We start from the raw sequence: 21,214 nt of genomic DNA on the forward strand, positions 1-21,214 counted from the left end.
GATCATTTTAGCAGTGGTAGTGCTTTCAAAGGACATTCCAAGACAATACAAAATGAACTTTTAGATTTTATGTTAGAGGTGTGCCAAGATGAAATACTAGCGCAAATTGATATGTTCAAGTTTATTGCCATTATAGCCGATGATACCACCGACATTTCTGGAAAAACGCAGACCTGTCTTGTAGTTAGGTATGAATACAAAGGGAAGATATATGAAAGATTCTGGTCATTTGTCAATCCAAGTGGACAAGACGCAGATGCTATTTCGACTGTCATTATGGAAGCACTGAATTGAATGGTGAAAAATAATGTACAGAAAGTTATTTCCCAAAGCTACGATGGAGCAGCTATAATGTCTGGAAAAAATAATGGTGTTCAAGCGAAAATCAAAAATAAATATGTGAATGCGTACCATAATGCATACGCACATCAGGTTAACCTAATTATGGCTTAAAGCGCAGCAAGTAACAAATCTGCTAAAGTATTTTTTGCAAATTTGTCCGCTATACCAGCTTACTTTTCAAATTCACCTGCTCGATTATCAGCATTAGATCAATCAGCAGCCCATAGAATACCATCTGTTCAACTAGATGGAATTATCAATCCAGAGCAGTTAACGTTGTTTTCCAAAATCGCCAAAAATTAATTGAGTGCTTTGAGGAGTTTGAAGTTTCAACATTCTCCTTCTGTCGAAACTATAAGAAAAACCAGTGGGGTTGTCTGCGACTTTTGGACGATTTCGACTTCAACTTCTGGTTACATTTTTTCTAACGTTTAATGCCACACATTGATGTTTTATTTAATCACTTCCAATCGCGAAATGCATGTGGTTCCTCCATAAAAAAAATGTTGACATCTTCCTGGGCATCATCGAGAAAGTGCGAGGTGAAATAGAAAATATTTTGCAAGAAGTTTCGGACGATTTAAGTGTGTGTTGTACAACGAGAAGGAGAAACGAAGACTCAAAAATTCGTGTTGGAAAAGAGGTATGTGATATTTTATCTACACAAGCAAAGGATAGATTTAAAAATACGGACTACATAGATATAGCGGAACTGTTAAATTGTAATAATTTTGAAAATTATGAAAAAACCTTTCCAGAAGCAAAACTTGTATCGACAGTGAATCGTTATTCATGTTTAAACAAAAATAAACTTAAAACCGAACTAATGGTTATTTATGAAAGACCAGATTTTAGACAGTTTTCAAGTCTCCTCTCACTATTAAATTTTATTTATGATAACAACTTAGATGATTCATTTAGTGAAGTAATGACCTTAGTTTTGATAATAGTTATAACACCAATATCCACTGCAGAAGCAGAACGTTGCTTCTTAACTTTGAAGCGGATAAAAACATTTCTGCGAAACATTATGTCACAAGACCGCCTTAATGCTCTGGCAATGCTTTCAGTAGAAAAAGAGCTAATTCATTCTGTTGAAAATGTCAATGTAAAAGTTATAGAAAAATTTGTTAGCAAAAAAAATAGGCGAATGAAGTTTATATATTAAAAATAATATTAAACGTTCTTTAAATGATTCATTTTAAATCCTTGTTTTGTTAGTTAATAATTTTTATTTTTTGAAATCTGCATATAGATTGACCATATGGTCTGTATTTATATAAATACAGACCCAATTAGTGTATTTAGCTTTTATTGATCAACATTTATTTATTTGTCAAAATGTAAATTTTCAATAAATTAAACTAATAAAAGAGTTTTTCCTGTAATTTTACATGGAGTTTTATTCTGAATAAGGTATTTATTCAAGTTTCCGCCATACAATAATATATATTTACACCCGGAAATTATGCCAGAACCATGCAAATAAATATATATAGTAAAGCCGCATATCAGAGCCAGCTCTGTTAAAAAAAAATCTCTTTGAATTTACCGTTTAATTCTTCTTAGAATCACCCTGTATATATATTGACACATTAATTATTGCCCCTTAGGTTTGGATAAGGATAATGAGTCTAAGATAAATGAGAGTCAGAGATATATAATTACCCTATACCGATTGGCGAATGGATCTACACATATAAAGTTTTTAAGACGCGATGTTGCAACGCCGCGGCGACAGTGTGCTGGTGTTCGAGTTCGATTATTACATTTAAATTTTATTTTAGTGAGCGTCTGACGTTGGTGGTAGGCTTTGGTATAATAGTTTTGTAATGCAGGAATTACTTGTGTAAAACCCACATAGTTCGTAATTACAATTTTCCTATGCTGTGTATTGCATATTGAAAATTAAAGGGTTGTTCTTATTCAAATAAACTCTAATAGAATTAAAACATTTTTAAAAAACAAAAATAAAACTCTAAATAATAAATCTAACAAATAATTTTTTAAATAAAAGGCTCAAAAAGACCTCCTTCTTTAATTAAATAAAAGATTATGGTATTGTAAAAGCTGTTTCTTACTTCCAAAAGAATTTGAGGTAAAATAGAATTGGCAGATTCAACAATTTTGTTTTTCAACTTCTTTAAATTCGTTAGCCTACTATTATATTATTTATAAATAGTCTCCCTAAGATAACCCCACAAATAAAAGTTATTTGGTGACAAATCGGGAGATCTTGAAGGCCATTTAATATTGCCAGCCCCGCCGTTATATCGCTTGGACCCTTTCAATAGGTGGTTCTTGAGCTTTGATGTGATAATTTCTACATTCTTGGATGCAAAAAGATGTCTCAAAATTTGACGCGATATTTAAAATAGTTTTAGCATAAGAAATCGGTCTATTTTCAAAATTTACTGCGAATAATTTCTGCATAGTACTGCCGAATTGTCTCCATAAAACCATTTAATTAATTGAACTTTTTAGGAAGGATCATCAGCAGCCATAATAATAGATATTAAAAAAAATAAAGTAGCGCTTTAATATTTATTTAACAGTTTAGTATGCAATCACACAGCAAAATGAGGCCTGCTGAATACTGATTGTGCTGTGCCGAAAATAGCAAATCAGACGATCGGAATCCGCCGCGCCGCTTATAAACCAGAAAGTAAGCGAGAAGCGTTGTTGCCATTTATGCCTACTATGTGCAGCCTTCTATTCGGCAACCTGTTTACTATTTATTACAATTTAAACAATACCCTATCAAGACAGGCAGTTAATAGGGTGGCTGCAGTACATCCCCTCATTTTTAAACATACAATATAATCCCTTATACGCCACCCTAAATCGCCCCTCAGCATCTCCTTGGTTTCATCCATTAGATAGTGGTTAAACTATTCCTAAAAAGGCACTTTTAACAGGTTTTTTGGTAAATTGACGTGTATTTAATATAACAAAAATTACCGGTACTCTAAATTAGCTTGCCTATAAATAATTTATGAAATTTTAGTACGATAAGATTTAGAAAATATTCTGGAGTGTGCTGCACACAAACTGTACCGGGTGTCCAAATTAGGACACTTTTGTAGGTTATCTCGGTTGATATAGGAGATAAAGTCTTGCGATGAAACGAAATATGTCATTGTCAAAAATGTGACAGCTGTCATAGTTTTTAATCTACAGAGTGATTTTGAAAATTTTGGGACTTCCCTTGTATATCCTACATTATATACCGGGTGGTGCGTCGTCGAGCGGAACATAGGAAAACCCATGTAAATTATAAGGGGGTCAATTGGCTTCTCTGTATATTTTATAGAAAAAATGTAAGATCACTTTTTGAAGAGACCAATCTGGTCAAAATTACATGGATTTCCTATGTTCCGCTCGGCGACGCACCACCCGGTATGTTATTATTCAACATATTGAAAAAAATTAAAAATGATCACGAATGTATCTGTTATGTTGTAATAATTTAGCATTGTGAAATAAAAAATAAACTTTTGTTTTTCTAAATGGAATTTTTAGATTTGTTTATCCATTATATACCTACTTATGAATGGGTAGCATTATCTCTTGTACTTATCCTAAGACAAGACAACCTTTTCCCGACAAGTTTTTAAATCTAAAAGTAAAAAATATATCATAAAAAATAGCTAATTATGGAGCCTTTTCGAAAGATTAAAAAAATATCAAAGAGTTGATTGGATAAAATGTTTGGACATGCGTAGTTGCAAATCTATCTACGCTTTGTAGAATCATTGAGTCTGAAGTCAAGGCAAAGTTTACTGAATAAAATACAAGTTGCTTCACTGGGCTCCACGCGCCGAATTACCTATTCACCGCCCCTCACTTCATTTGCCGGGCGACGCTCCAACAATCGAATCTGTTGGGTTACACAGTGAGTAGAGTTTAAATCGTTTTGATGTGCGAGCTTTTTTTTACTAGTTGTACCGGGTGGACTCAGTGGACTGGCAAATTATTATAATCTATTATATTAAAATGTCGACTTTATTGTTCGGTAGACAGTTGTTTTACATGCCAGGTATAGTACCTCTCTGTCTCGAGAGGGTGTGTTGTGACCAAAATAACGTGCGCAGTTTCGTTTTTACATAAAATAAAATATGAAAGTTGGATTTTGGTCAACTTCTTATTTTATTCTTATATTATTTTGCTATATAAGTGCGTTATGGAACTTTTGTACATTTAACTCTTATTTTATTTTTATTTTATTTCTTATTTTACTTTATTTGCCTGCCTGTATAAATCCAGCTTAAGAGACTACATTGTTTACATTTTAAAATGGCAAAATATATTTTCCTCTCAATCTTTTGTCCTTCTTTTACAATATTGCACTTTTGCCAGAGCTATTTATCCGCTTTTTGAGTATTAAAAAATGTAATACCTTTTAGGTTATTTAAGTCTGAAACATAACTGAGCTTATAATGAAGAAAAACTAATCGAAAATTAATAAAATTCATAGAAAAATCGACTTAATTTAAAAGCAAAAATATTGATAAAAGCAGCAGTCAAAACAAAAATATCTTGGAGCATTAAAAAATTTAGTCACTTCGGCAACGTTGCGCTACAGTCTTACGCACGTTTTACTATTTTTCGAGTTCTGCCAAAAATTATGAATGAATGAATCCCGAGTGATGTTGCCAAGGAATTAAAACAAATAAACGCTTTAAATTATTGAGTCTAAGGGCGTATTTTGTGTTTAGAGTGTGTTTTATCAGTTTTTTGTTGTTTTCGTACTTTTTTAGAGAAAATTAATGCCAAAATAAACGATCATGGTGCATTCTTGTGTAGTAAAGAGAGTAGAGCATTAAAATCCAAATTTAACGTTTCATCGGTAAGTTTATTTGTTTACGTTTAAACAGCAAAATACTTTTGTATTTTTACCATCAGCGTCGTCACATGAAAAATATTAAGGTTAATTAATTATGTAATGACATTTTTTGCCGCTATTTAAAATTGCACAAGAGCGACGAAAAAAACACGTATAGATATAGAAAATTATTTGTACAGTACACAATCCTAACCCGATTTGTAAGGGAAGGAAAATGAAAATTACAAATTTGTCGATTGTTATAATATTATTCGCACTAGTGCATCAGCTCTACCCCACTGGCAACAAACCAAACAAAAATTAATTGAAAATATGCATTGTTGCCAAGTAACAACACTTTCTCCATCTTTTTCTCTCTCACTACTAATTTTAAAACAATAAAATTCCCCATTTTTGGGCTGGTTATGAATGAAACATTACGTTTATTACTTATAATGTCTTTGGTAATGCTATTATTAGTCTGACAAAATAACAAAAACGTCAAAAAGTGAATTCAAACATGTCATTACTTAGTAGTTATGTCTATCTTTAGTTGTTAAGTTTAGTAATAGTAATATATGCATTTTTTTACACAAACTTTTGACTTTGATTTAAAAATAAATCCTAATGAAACCAGTCGTACCAAAACAACCTTTAAACAACCAACAAAAAAAAAATTACCATTTAGTTCTTGAATTACGTAAACTTTGATAATGTAAAATTTATTTAGTTTGGTGGCTATAAAAACAAATAATTTATAGTATTATCAATTGACATATTTTTCCCAAGTAGGTACATTAAATAATAATTTTATGCCAGATAATAAAGTTATTATAAAATCGTGCTCCGTCTTCCCCTACAGTTCGAATTAGACGAAACTCGTAAAATGATAGCTATTTTTTACCCGAATTCCCCTTTACATTTTTTGCTAGTTCCCAGTCGGCGAGGAGCTCGGCGGCCTGCCTTTGAGATCGAAATATAAAAGGTTTTTCGCCGAGTGAAGAAACTTGTATTTTATTCAGTAAACTTTGGTCAAGGTTAGGAAAAGCAAGGCCAATTTGATAAAAAAACACACACATTTTATCCTTACAAGGAAGAAATTAATCAACACTTTCTACACAATTGAACATCAACTTTGGCCGGTTTGTAAAATGGAGCGATGAAGCCTATTTTTAATTAGATGGAATCTTCAATAAGCATAACAGCAAACATTGGCACCAAGAAAATCCTCATATTACTATTAAACGTCAACAGCAGAGAAGGTTCGGGTTAAGCGTTGCATGTTTTATTCTGGGTGGGCAACTTGTTTTCAGAATGTTTGAAGGGATGCTAACAGCAGACCGGTATTTAAACATACTACAAGTCATTTCCGAGTTTTTTGATTTTGAGTTTTTTAGAAAATATTCGTTTGGCAATATAGCATGAATTATGAATAAACTTATGAGTTCGTCACAACAATACCGATTTTACTTAAGATAAACCTTCACGAAAAATTAGCAAATATTACCTACTTATAAAAGTTTAAATTTAAGTTTAACTTATAGATTGAATTTATTTGAAATCCTTGTGACATGACTCTAAATGAGCATGTAGCACTTTTTTACCAGCAGCTCCGGAAATCGATATGCTCTAACAAGAGCCACATGTAGAGAAGTAACAAATTGACCTGAGTAACAATTGGACACACCAATTCTAAATCATGAAGGAACCACAGTGACTCAAGTGCTGTTTCATTTGGTGCAAAGAAATAGATTTAGAGCCAGAGAGAAATTTTGAGTCACAAGTATTGGGAATCAATAAAACCCTTATAACCCCTCTAAAACAAATCTGATAAAATAGTTGAATAATCTAATGAAAAATTTAATGGTTAAACTTATTTCAGAATAGTGGTAAACTCTAAGCACGCTAACTTAAGAGGACTTTATACGATTGAAAAAAGATTTTTCGTTTAAAAGGTTTATTAATGAATTGGAAATATGGGTTGATTTTGAAAAGTTTCTTCAAATTGATTAAAGAATTGGAAAAAGTCAACATTTTTACGATTAATTTATTTTTATATTTAACTTTAATTTTTATTTTAAGAGAAAACAAAAATTAAAGACTTTCCCCAATATTTAATTTTTTTTTCTTAAAACGAAAAATACAATTTTGCAATATTTTCTCTAAATAATTATGCATCCTTTTCGTACCGGCCGGGTCTCGTCCCCTTCAAGGCAGTGGCGAGCGTCCGAATTTCATGCTGTTGCCGAGCGCCTTGGTGTTTTCCCCAATTTAGATATTTCTGATTTAATTTCTTGCCACTTGACTTAAATTATTGACAATATTATTATATGGATGTATGGTTAGTTCCGATTTCTCTATTCTTATACGTGGCTTGCAGACAAGTGCAAAATAAAGAATTATTTTGTGTGTTTTACAGACAATTTTTAGTTGATCGACTTCTGATTAGTTTTATAATATAGTATATTCGCTCTAATATTCGTTTTTTAGTTAAGAGTTTTGTTAAATTATTAAGTTTAGTGTGAGCGTTTACATTTTATAAACATTTATTGTTACAGTGGGAAAATATTGCGAACGTGACGATAAGCAAAAACATAAATATGCATCTTATAAAAGGCGAAATAGAATTAAAGCTCAATTAAGGTAAGTAATGTTAAATAAGTTAGTTTAAAAGTTACTTTTACCCTTCCTAAATATTTTTGAAAAGTTAAAATTATATTTGTTAAAAGCAAATTTAAAATAGTAATTAAACAAATTTAATAGATTTATTAAGAAACAAGATTAAGCGGAAGATACATTTGAAAGAAAATAAGAGACAGCATTATCCTTAATTTGCAATAAAAGACGATGTTATTTTATTTTAAAAAAATCGAATATATTTACTAAACACAGTAGGCATAGCACCGTTTTTTTTAACACTGACATAAGTAAAATATTCTAGTAAATATTCAATATAAAAAAATATTTCTAGCAGTTCAATGAACATTCAAACCGAGGAAACAAATTTTATTGAACCTGCGAGCTCCAATTCAGAGTTGCGAAGGTAAGTTTATACTTTTTGGATATTTTATTCAAAATCGCACAAGTAATGTATGTCGATTTTTTTCCTTTTTAATTACATAATGATTATTCTGGAAATTTTCTTACATTCCATTGGTATGGTATTGGTACCGTAGGCTTATAAGAAACCAGCTACGATACAGGAATAATCCAGAAAAGAATTTTCCTATCCGCTATATTTTTAATATTTTTACTAATATTTCGCTATCCTAAGCTTCTCTTTTTAATTTTATAACTTTTTAATATGGGCTTAAATAGATAAATAAAAATTCTTTTTAGCTCTCTGACTAAACCAGAAATAGAGAACGTTTTAGAAGGAAAACGAATATTTGACGTTGACTTGTTTTCCTAGATATTTGGAAATAAACCTTTTTATTGCATATATGGAGTTTGTAAAAGAACGACGAAATGGATTAGTAAGCTTTTTTATGTTAAAACGTAGAATGTGCAGCTTGAAACAAGAGTTACCTACGGAGAAAAGGCCTGTTCCAGAAAGTATTCCTATCAATTGTGCCATTACACTGGGAGTGGTTTCATCTGGAATAGGACATATTCAGCTGGCAGAAATCGGTGCAACAATTAATAAACGCATGATGTGTGAAAATACATACGATTTCTTCAAATTTCGTCGTGATTTACGACGCTGCATGGAAGTCGATAGATTAGAATTGCTGGAAAGGAAGGAACTGTTGTAAAGTCGGGAACTGTTGTAAAGTCGGGAATACCTTGTATCACGGTGGTAGTCGATGGAGCTTGGTCTTAACGGTCGTATAACGTAAACTATGATGCTCTTTCTGGAGTGGTAGGTTTATAGATGTCTATTCATTTATAAAAAATAATAAATGTTAATAAGTCAGAAGAAATAATTAATTTTTTTGTTATCATCTTTAAGGGATGTATAATAGGAGATTTAAAACTGGAAAGATTTTACATCTTGGTATTAGAAATAAGTGCAGTACTTATTTAGTTTGAGTTAGAGCAAAGAATAAAAATGATGAGAATTCCAAAACATATTTGTTTTAAAAATTGGTTAGTTACGTCAACTTTTATGGAAAGTGACATTATTGTAGAAGGTTTTTTAGCGAACGAATTATGTGTAATAATCATAATTTTAAATATACCAAAATGATTGGTGATGGCAGTGTTTATAAGAAATTATTATTACATAAGCCTTATGAAAATGACTTTATTCAAAAAATTGAATGCAAAAATCTCTTATATAAGAGAATTTTATTTCAAGTGTTTATTGCCTGAATTAATAGACCCCAACCCAACAGACCTGCCAATAAAAAAATCTTTAGAGATTTTTAGATAGATGAGGTTTTGGTGAGTTAAAATATCATGTTGGTTATTAGGTACGGCTGTAAGTTTCGTCTAACCTTCTTTTAGGATGCCTAATTTATATCAGTATATCAAAAATTAAAAATTTATACAATGGTAGTAATATTTACTAAACAAAAAAACAGAAACAAAAAAAAGACAAATTTTGGACATCGGCAACACTTCTTTCCTATCAATTATAACATATACTGGCATAAAACCACACCCAGTTCTTTTCTAACATTTCTCCTTGATCGTGTTGAATCGATTTTTAGGGCACTACAATCCATTTTCTGCAGTCGTTCTTTTTTGTGGACCTGCGAATTGCTTCCATAAAACTATTTCATAATTTGAACTCTTCCGGTCTGTGGTGGGAGAAACCGCTCTGCAAATTTCGCAGATTTTTTGAAGGAAATTGTTTATTGTAAATGTATTCGAGGGTCTAACAGTGTGCTTTTCGAATTGCAGATATATAACCTCAGTTAGTTGCATCTGTATTTTGCATTTTGTCAATAAATGAAAAAATACCTGGTTGGTCATCGACGACCGTGTTGTTGTTAAACGCTCCACACCTCGCAGGGACCAATATGGCGTCTGAGAATACCTGTACATCTAGGGCCTTAGTAACCCACCGTAATGAGCTAAGAAAAAAATAATAGCGCTTTAAAATTCAACAGTGCAGCGTGTACACACCAAATCTAGGCGCTTCAAAACGACGGTTACAATAAAATTGTAAGCATAATTATAATTAAATGATACCCTCCTCACCTAGCGGCTGCATATAGAAAATGTAAATATGGACAAAGAAAAAATCGACAAAATGATATTACTTGTTTGCGAATACGAAGGCACGAACTATACGACATGGCAAATAAAAATTATAGCAATCAAAATAGGCGAGAGGTCATATGGTCAGAACTTGGGAAAAACATTAATGAAGGTGGTAAGTATCTACTGCATTTACGTCTTAAGTAGAAACTATAAATAAAGGTTTGCACATGTAGAAGTCAAATTATTTTTAAATTCCTGTGGCAACATAAGATTTTTATGACAATATTACTACAATCGTTAATCGTTAAATTGTTTTTTAGTTTTTATTTCTGTACTAACTAATTCATACATTCTTAAAATGTACACACAAAAAAAATAAACGAAAAATATGAAGAATTATTAAATAACTTGATTAAATAACTTGCATAATTAACCATATTGTAATGCATAAATATTCTAAACAGTATTATAAACACAGTTGAATTTAACAAAAAAAAAACAATTTATTTATAATATTCTGGCATTAACTGTATCTTCATGCCAAGGAAGTGCTCCTGCGGGAGAGATAAGTATTTTTTTTACTATTGTGTGTAAGTTACACACTAGTGCGTAAAGCGTAATTTGATGTTAATTTGACATTTAATTCATAATTTGTCAATTTTTTTTTACTTTTTTACGCATTAGTGCGTTAATTTATTTGTTATTTTTGATCTTTTTTATATTTTCTTCGGTAGTCGAAAAAATTTTGTATGGTACACGTGTATAAAATCCCTTTTTTTTATTAATTTGAATTGTCCTATTCGCCCACAGCTCATGCGACAAGACACGGTTCATACTCTCACGGCTCTACCGTTCGTAAATTTACATACTCCCCAGGGCTTATACATTTTTTCTTTTTACGCACTAGTGCGTAAAATAATTTGGTATTTTTGATATAAGTTTTTATAGTACCAAAGAAAATATTCTTCGGTACTATAAAAACTTTTGTTTGTTAGACATATGAAAAATTTTCTTTTATTCATGGGAATTGTCAAATTTTCCATTCATAAAAAAAGGATCATTTTACACATTTAAATATTATAACTATTTTAATCCTGTCCCTTAGTGCACTGACTAGAGATGAAAAAATTGGCACTTTTTCTACACATTTTCCTTTTTTCTTCATCTAATACACTTAACAAAGCATTGTCATTTCTAATAAAATTATGAAGACACAAAGCAGCCCAAACAAGTTCGTCTGCATTTTTCGCATAAATGTGATGTTTATCTAAAAAAGATCTAAACTTTTCAGATTTCTTCAGAGGATTCCGAAAGTATTTTCAGATACTCTGCGATGTAGTAAGGCGGTATTAAAAACGCTTTTCACTCTTGGTAGTTCGGTCTCTGAATAAGGACGCATAAGGTAGGTTTTGCAAAGGAAACTTTCATCTATCTCCAACTGTTACGTATGGTAAAGGTTCATAATTTTTTATAATAGGGCGATCCTCGGGCATTCCAAAAGTCTTCTTTTTTAAAAATGCTCCCTTACTAGATTCTTTAAATATTCCACCTATTATTACCAGTAACACTATGGCGAACTTGTTTCTTGGTAATTAAAGTAAAATAGTGATCCACTTCCACGGAGGTGCTTGTAAAGTAATATGTTGGCCATCAGACACAATTAGGATAATTCTAGAGGTCCTTAATTTTTTTTGCACACCCATGAAGAAGTTCCGTTGTCGGTTGTGGCATGACATCATCCCTTTATATTTCCCAAAGTACGTTGCTAGTTGGTGGAGACAATATTTTGTATGGTGGAGTGACCTATTCTAAAGTTAAATGACAGCGTTTGACAGTCGGTCCCTGTAGCCAAAAACCTGGAAGGTAGAAATCAAATAATAATCTTTATTAGTAAGGGAGTAAGCATTAACATTTTAACATTACATTAACAAGTTTATTGGATTTTTTAAAAATTATTAGAAAAATTTATGAAAAAAAAACTTGTTTTTAATTTATTTATTTCAGAACACAGACCTATGTTTATCATAAAAATTTGAAAAGATGAAAAAAACAAAAAGAAATTACTGTTGAAGATAAACCTTTTAAAAAACTTTCAAGTCCATCCTCGTGCTTCAAGTACAAAAAGTTTGAAAGCGTATCTTTCAAAGAAAACAAAGACGGCAACCAAGAAGAAGAAATCTGCAGCCTTACCAGACATAATGAAAAAATATTCAGAAATGCACACGTTTAGAAAAAGAAGCGTCAGCAGTTGCAACACAAGCAGCAGATGTTCAAATTATCGCACTATTAGAATTTTTCACAAGCATGGCAAAAACCACTGCCCTTTTCCCCCATTTTTGGCAGGCTAAAGTTAAAAATAGTGTATTTCAAATGGTTAATTCCTACGAATTAACACTTTTAAAAACCTCTTCAGTCATACCGACCCCACCACTCTTTACGAAATGCCAATAACAACTACGCATACAAGATGTTCATAACGATCCAATCAACAATCACATTGCACATGCACACCATTGCATTAATGATAATGCAGACTCAGTCTTCTGCCAGTACCGCCCTTTTCTTCACTTTTCTATAAAGGAACCCTACCCTTATCACAAGGTGCTCCATCAGAATCTTATTCAACATTTGCAGCTAATTTATCTGATAGTGAAAGGAGTGCTAGCACCAACTATATAAGACATGGATACGCCTGAAACACTTAATGTAAATTTTTTTAATGTAAATATATTAAAAAAAAAAATGATACTTATAATGCAACCTATTCTGTTCTCAACTACTGTATTATAGGCTAATAAATTTACTAATTAAAACTAGTTTATTTTGGCAACTTACCTTATAAAAACAGTTAATCTTTTAAGTGATGATGCTTTCACAAAATTTGGTATGTTTCTTCGTTAGTGAAATGAGTAAAATTACATGACATTTTATTTAATTTTCCTGAAGACATTCTATAATGTAGGTAAAATTTATGTTCATCCAGCTGAAGTCGCCTAAATAGTGTGTGAAATTGGCCTTTCTCTAGCCTTGCTCGAATTATATCCCCATCGTCCTTAATAATTATATCCCATTCTTATTATATAAGAACCCAATATTGTCGCTTCTTTTTCTTTCTTTTCTGTTCATGTTCATGGCATAGTGCAGTTCATTATCATTTAACATCTCCAAACTCATTTTCATATCCAATAAATATACTCAAACGAAAACTATATTCTAGAAGTGGTTTCTGGTGTTCCCAAAATCCGCTTAAGTGTGAATAGCCTATACGATATAAAGCTGCGCCGCGCCGCGTCTTGTCGTTTCGCTCAATGCTAGTTATGAGAGAATCAGCCTTTATTCTGTAAAAAATAAAAATAGCAAATACCTATCAGACGACCGGACTCGGCCGCTCATCGACGAGAGGATATTGCGTAATCTCCAATTCCTTAACCTGTATATCAACGTTTGAAATTTGATCGATTCAGAAAGAAAAGTTATATTCAAATATTTTAATAATTGGCTTCTACGTTTTATAATATTAAAGAAGAAAAAAAATTATTGATTTTTCAAACAGCTAGTCTATTTACACACTTGAAATCATCAGGCTTATTCTAGAAACCAATACTTACGGCGTTAAAAATATTTGGCGTCTCAACGGTAACTTTACGGTCGTTTTATCTTGGTCAGGACTGTCAAAAGGTAAAAAAAAATAGCTAGATTTACCGCCGGTAACTACTCTACAGTTTAAGCAATTTAAAGATAATCAGATTGAATATCGAAAAAAAGGGTAGGAGGGTGAGCAGTATGCCGCCAAATCCTATACATTTGTATACTTTTATAACTGAACAACCTACTTATAATTTATAATTTAATTTAACAATTTTAATATTATGTCCTAGAGTCCTGCTTTTATTGCAGTTGTAGAAATTGCAGTGTTGGGTCATGTTTGCGATGGAACCTAATACATCTGCTCGAAAAATTGCTACCGCATTTGATATAATATACCCTCAGTAACATATAACTCATATAAAACAATCCTCACTAATTTCGAGAAACACATACTCAGCGAACTCAAAAACTTAATGTATAGGCCACAACAATTAGTTAATGATATCCTGCGAGATCATATTGTTGCACCTTTTTTATTAATACAAATATTAATGCTTAAAATTGCTTGGAACTTCTGCAGGACGCCCTCAATCCCAGAATAACTGAGATATTTAAATAAGATGATAACCTTCTAGAAAATTAACTGATGTTTCAACAAGATGGGGCACGACCACATTATGCTGTTGACGTTTATCATTTTTTGAACGACGCACACAGGCTAAAATCGGGGAAAAGCCGGCCATAAATAGTAGTAGTGCTGATATGAACCACAAACATATTTAATCATAAGAAAATGTTAAAACTAAGATAACACGTTCATTTTAAACATTTTTTTAAATCCCCCCGGCCCCCCTTGGGTTGATTTATTGCATTACATAGGCGCTGCGTAAGTACGCATTTCCTTAAAAAAATTTCAGAATGTTATTATTTCAACAATTTTTCAGTTAAGAGTTTAAAATTCATAATACGGAAAATTTTTGAAATAAAATTCAAAATGTTGAGACTTTTGATAATATAAGTACCTGAGTTTAATAAAATTTCTTATTATAAATTACTAAATAAAGTTGTGATTTGTTTGTTTTTGTGCTATTTACTTTTATAAGTAACCTTTGCTTTGTGTGTAAAAATAAGCAATTAAAATACATGTTAAGAGTAATATATTTAAGTATGTAAAGTATATACAGAGCTTACTTAACAATAACTTTGTAATAATAGTAAAGCCTAACCTATCTTAATAATAATTAAAATCTATCAATATCTTCACTATCAGTTTCATCAGCAGAAATTGTTGGTTCATCAAAAAATGCCAAAACTTCTAAAGGGTACTGTTTAAGCTTTTTAGCAGATGATTTTTTCATATTGGAGATTAAAGGATCAGAAGATATTAAGAGATTACAAAATATATCTTCCATGTTTTGTGTTCTTGAAAACTTCCGTGCATGAAATTCTCTGAATCTTTTAATATCTTTAAAGAAGCATTAAGATTTTTTGCACGGAAGTTGGCATATTGTACCACGGATACAATTCTACAAATTTTCTGGCCGTATCATGACAGTAATCCTTAAAACTATCGATTTTAATATGAAAACCACTAGAAATTGTTAATAAAATTACTCTGAATCTAAATATCAAATCTTGATTAATGCCTGTAATTTCCGAAGCTTTAGCAGCATTCTCAAAAAAACGGCGAGCAGTGTTGCCGTCATTAGTACTTCTAAAACCAGGTTTTGGTCGGTCAACCAATAGTCCCATTTCTTTAAAAAATAAGTCTTGGATTCGTTTTTTGGCATTTGCAAGTTTTTCTTTGTTTTCCTGGCCTCGCGCTTGCCATTGCTTAAATTCCATCTTATAAGATAGATGCAGCAAACACTCAAAAAAACGAATCCAAGCATGTAAAGATGACAAACCAAATTAAAATCTAGATTCGTCAGCAATTTTCTGTTTTAAAACCTTATCGATATTGTTTTGTATAAAGTCTTTGGATGTTAGATTACACAAATAGCATCTCTGAGTTGAAGTATTTTCAGTAACAGCATTACATAATTTGCCATCTATCATTGTAAAATATAAAATGTGTTTTAAAAATACATTGTTTCCTTGAATATCAAGCTTTGTTGGTTGCAAATCTAAAATTTGTTGGTCAAAATATTGCTTTTCTCTCACTGATAACTCTGTTGTGTCATGCCTAAACTAGTCTCTAAGAGGTCTACAGAATCGTGTGGAGGAAGTTCTGGGATTTTTTCAGATTACAAACTTATCTTTTGATTTCGGATCACCGTTAATGAGCTGAATTGGTATCATTGATGTTAAAAAGATATTAGCATCTGAAATATTGGACTCTGCAAACTGCTGTTTGTATTGACTCATCCCAGAACTCTCGTCACACCCCCATTTGCAAATTAAATTTAAATTATTATATTTTTCTTGGTTTAAAGAATTTAAAACTTCTTTTAGGGACTCAAATAACCTTAAAGATGTATGATCCAGCAAACTTTGAAGAGGCACTTTAGCAACATCCTCAGAAATGTTTAGGTTTTCTGGGTAGCACCTTTTTTTTTGCGGCAGTTACTGACTCATAATTAGAATAAAGAGTTGACCTATGGCTTTTTGCCGAATTTCTTATAAGATTGTATTGAAATTTTGTCAATTTAGCCTCTACAAAAAGCGATAAGGCTTCGTCCGCTGAAAATGGTATTTCACATTCTTTTTCAAGAGATTTTTTATATTTTGATGCACGGGTTGGTGATGAGAATGCAACATTTTTTACACATCTGCTTCATCCAGTTTACCTTCGGACCTAAACTTCATTTGAGCAGCAAATGTTAGTTCTTCAGGGCTTCGATCTGCTCGCATCTGTTCAGTTCTTCTTCTTTTTGATCGGTCACTTAAATCTAAAAATCCAGTGAATGGCCTCCCTCTACTCGATAGAGTTGTATCCTGCATTTCGGCTGGTTGAGCTTCATTCATTGCAGAAGAAAATTCCAACTCAATATTTAACCAATCTCGATTTTTATTTTCAAATGCAGTTTTATTTCTTGATGCTGATGACCATTTTGTGTCATATTTCTCGATGAATTTATATCATATGACTTTTGAAGACTCTTTTGACAAGCGTTCAACTCGCATGGTAGAGGTCACTTTTTCTGCCAAATAACGGCACTGCTCCATTCTTTTCTTGGACTGACAAATTCCTAACCAACTGACAAGTTGGCTTGTTTTAAACCAAGCAGATTTTGTTGCTGTCCCTGAAATAATAAGTAATTTTGTTAATTATTTTTCATAAGATTTTGCCATTTAAAATTGGTTGCCATATTGAATTTTAAACCCATATGGCAATTTTTTTATTTCTATATTAATATTTCTATTAAATGATGTTTTATTTTATAAAAATTAATTTATTCTTCAAGTTAGTAGCAGAAAATTATTTCTTGCGTTTTGGACCTACAATAGCATTTTATACGAATTTGGACCCGGACTACAAATCTTTAAAAATATTTTTTCGTCAAGATCGCAAATTATCGCAGCAACTTAAGATTGGATCTTACAAAGGACTTATTAAGCAATAATTTAAAACTAATTTAAATTCGGGAAATTACGCGAAATCATACTTTTAGTTTAGCAGAAGATCAGAAATTAAAATTTAAAAAAAAAATTAACTGTTAACTTTTCAAAAAATCAGTAATAAAAAAAAGTAAAGAAATATTTTTAATTAATATAATTTTTAATATTCTACTTACCACTAGCAATAGGCTCCATTGCTGCTTTACAAAATTTTCACCCACACTTTGCCGAAAAACTAAATTTAAATTACTACTTTTTACAGGCACTTTTGAATCACAATGAAATAGTCTCCACGAACATCAACTTTCAACTAACATATTTCTGCAAGTGACAAGACGAAAAACAAAAGGGTAATTGTTTATTATACCCAGGTAACTAGATAATTGAATTATACTCAGAATAGGCCTTAATTGGGAAGTTGGTATTTGACGTATGACACGGTCAACGATGATCATTTTCAACATTTAATAAAAAAAGGTGTTAGGGGGTGAGAGGATGACTTCAGAGATGATTCACGCTGCTAGTGCCAGATATCGTTATGCCTATGATGTCAACGACATTATAAGTAAACTGAGAAAGACTTATTTTTAAATTAGATTGCAAAGGTCTGCTTTAAATGAGCATTACACACCCTCCGCGATTGTGGCATCTTTCTGCGTATTTTTTATCACATCTGTACCCAGAATACTCCTGTGAGAAAAGTTATGAACCAGAAATGCTATCGTTTAGCCTTTCAGTCAAGGCAATAATATAAAAATTTCAGTTCAAAACCATATGATAAAAAGAATTTGTTTTCGTACGTAGTCATTTGATATTCTGATAGTAGATATGAAGGTCAAGTTGAGATTGTTGATATTCAATCTAATTATTGTTAAATTTAATAAACTGTAAGTCGTAAATTTGGTTACCATTTAACATTCCTAACCAAGATGAAAGCTAATCTAAGTCTGTTGGGTTTATTAGAGAAGATTATAACATTATTTGGTTTACCAAAGCTTTATAATTAAAACATATTAATTTTTTATCGCTTATTTCTGATTTACTCTTTATCAAAAAATATTCACAATTGTTTTCATACTTTGTTTTCTCTATTAATGCAAATAGTGATGTTGCATCGGCAAGTAATTCGAAACTGCTGCAATACAACTTTGCATTGTATCCACACCTGTCTGATTACAGAAAACAAATTCTCTAGGGGATCTTTATTAAGGTGCCTAGTTGAAACATATTCCCAATCCAAGGAGTTTGTGAAATATTTGAGTAAAACAATTACTGAATTAAGGGTACAAATAAATGCGTGAATGCAGTGAATTCTATTTATTTTTTTATTATTTTTTATTGACCTAAAATAATTAAGACCGAATTTTAAAAAAATAAGAAATTAAATTTTAATATTTTAAGCAATCAGTAAATACTTAAATACATTAGGTGACTTCAGTTATAATACATTTTTTATAAAATTTTCTCTGATGAGATATTGATCTAATAGTCTATTAAATAGTTTTGAATTGGCTTTTGTAAACCTCTTGTTTAATACTTTTAATGTAGGTCCAGCTGTTAAGAGTGCATGAATTCTCGACCTCAGTAGATCTCTGCCAGAGTAGAGATTAGAGACTGTAAGGGAAATTTTGTTTCAGTTAGAGCACTCATTGAGTCGGAGGCTGCAGCAAAATTCATAACAGAGAATTGTATTTGCTGGTTGGGTTTATGTAGTAACTGCAATACAAATATTGCAGGTATAGGTAATAGTTTTAACGCCTTCTTGAAAGGTATAGCTGACTGTTTAATAAACACAACCCTTAAACTTGCGCCACAGATTTCTATAGTTTTCGTTCTTCAAAAATCAGTTCTTCTTAAATCAGTTGTTGTTGAAATTGAAAACTCACATTTGCGTGAAGTGTCCTTGCTAATAAAGGTTTCTGGAAGCTCGGAAGACTTGATCTTTTGTCGGGGCTGAAAATATTCGCATTAATTTTTAAACCCAGTAACGCTATTTTAAACTGGTCAAGCCATGACTTTCGAAATTGTTTTTGGATTAACCATGGAAAAACGTAACCGTCGTAATTCGCTGCAAAATAATTCGTGTTTTCCAATACTTGATTGTTCGACCTTCGAATCTTTTGATAATAAAGAATTTTTTGGGAAATCGAGAATATACCTAATAAGTTCATATTATCTCCTGAAGTGGAGTTTTGCGAAATTTTTTTCGAGGGACACAACTTTCTCCAACTCATTGATATATGTTAAAACACCTTACCTCTTAAAACAACAAATTCAAATTTCGGTGAATCTAGGAAGTTGGCATACGTACGCTTTATTCGCTGGGAAATTAACCTACCCAACCCCCTTTTTTTTTAATTCCTATAAGAAATGTATGAATACTTATCTTGACTCTGGAGACTTATCTTGACCATAGGGGACATGGTTTCTAATAAGAAAATATTACATTCGTCACCATTGTGTGATCAAGGATTCCATTTGAACTAGATTGAGGCCGTATTCGATACAAGCATGAAACCTTCTAACGATTTGTCGCTTAACGATGCTCTTTGTGTCGGGCCGAAACTGCACTCAGACATTGAGATTGTTTTATGGAATTCTAGGCTGCATAAGGTTTGCTTTATAGCCGATATTGCACGACTGTTTTTATAAATAACGGTGTTGTAAGTGTTACAATCAAAGCAAACCCTTAAATTTCACAATGACCTCGTCAATTAAATTTACTAGCACAATAAATTGTAAAACATATTTGATTACTTGGAAATAATTAATTACTATATTTATTTTTTTTTCTCTGTATGATCAATTAAAACTGTTGTTCAATGTTTTCATTAAAGGCAAGTGGGCGGGTCCATCGACACAATATTTTATGCGAATCAATCTTCGTAAAATAATGTATACCCGAGTAATTTTGAGCCAAGCTACAATTACACCTTCCTGTATTCGTCGATAAAGAATAACTTTGTGTATAAACATATTAGATTCATATACATTCATTCATAAAGTAAAATAATGAATTGTCAGTTTTACACTCCTCCTATTTTGTCACTTTTTAAATTTAACATTCCTCAAGTCAACATTAGATCCTGCGAAATATTTGTTATTCCATTTAGGAAATTAAATTATGGTCAGAACTCCCTATTGTAATATTTCATCATATTATCTATTTTACATACAGTGCTTTTATTTCAAAACGATCCACCCTTCATAACTTTCTTAAAAAAAAAAAAAAAAACACGTCAAATTAGATATACAGGGGGACGTTGAATTATGCATTTACTGAAGTTCTGTCAATCACCTCCTTACCTCCAGCTAACCTCACTTTAATATGTCAAATGGGAACCCCCATCGTGTGATACATCATAGTAAGCAGCCTAAAATTCTCTATTCAACGGTACCAAAAAAAAATGAAATCGGTAAATGTGTAAGCAAATAGTTAGCGAAAATGTCTAGAAATAATGAATATTTTATTTACGCCAAACTTTGGTAATTTAAATGAATACTTTTAGTGTGGTACCTACATCCTTTTAAAATTCTTATATTTTTTATAATAGATCATCAAAAAAAAATACAAGCAATTTAGAAGTTAAAATGTGTGGTAACAAACAGTACATTTAGTTCAAGCAAATTATTTATTTTTTTAAGTAAAGAATATGTACCGTTATTTGCGAGAAAAAAGAGTGTCTTCAAATTTTTTGAATAAATCTTTGCAGTCTTATAACTTTCTATGTGTAGTTATTTCACTTG

General features: G+C 31.5%; 2 protein-coding genes and 1 long non-coding RNA gene across 10 annotated transcripts in view; 2 read left to right on the plus strand and 1 right to left on the minus strand.

The window, feature by feature from the left end:
• The window catches only part of LOC126743949 (solute carrier family 12 member 9), a 137,577-nt gene that overhangs the window by 97,708 nt on the left and 18,655 nt on the right, over positions 1-21,214 (plus strand). The window lies entirely within an intron of this gene.
• Positions 1-21,214, minus strand: part of LOC126743951 (ceramide-1-phosphate transfer protein) — a 147,900-nt gene that overhangs the window by 68,176 nt on the left and 58,510 nt on the right. The window contains exons 4-5 of one of the 7 annotated variants that reach the window (XR_007663026.1): positions 10,076-10,188; positions 9,661-9,932 (exon numbers count right to left, since the gene is read on the minus strand). The exons of 2 other annotated variants lie outside the window; for them this stretch is intronic. Coding sequence is in view for 4 of the 5 variants with exons in the window: in XM_050451240.1 (XP_050307197.1) it covers positions 12,133-12,174 (42 nt within the window). In the remaining variant the exon portion in view is untranslated. Of the gene's footprint in view, positions 1-9,660; positions 10,189-11,277; positions 12,175-13,232; positions 13,657-19,033; positions 19,082-21,214 lie in introns of those variants that run through there. 4 more of the 7 variants (XM_050451242.1, XM_050451240.1, XM_050451245.1 and 1 more) reach the window with 4 other exon arrangements.
• On the plus strand, positions 7,747-8,640 carry LOC126743953 (uncharacterized). The gene is made up of 3 exons (XR_007663028.1): positions 7,747-7,810; positions 8,139-8,210; positions 8,507-8,640. It is a non-coding gene; the product is annotated as an uncharacterized LOC126743953 (long non-coding RNA).

This window comes from Anthonomus grandis, chromosome 13, assembly GCF_022605725.1.
Source record: "Anthonomus grandis grandis chromosome 13, icAntGran1.3, whole genome shotgun sequence".
NCBI classification, from domain to species: Eukaryota; Metazoa; Arthropoda; class Insecta; order Coleoptera; family Curculionidae; genus Anthonomus; species Anthonomus grandis.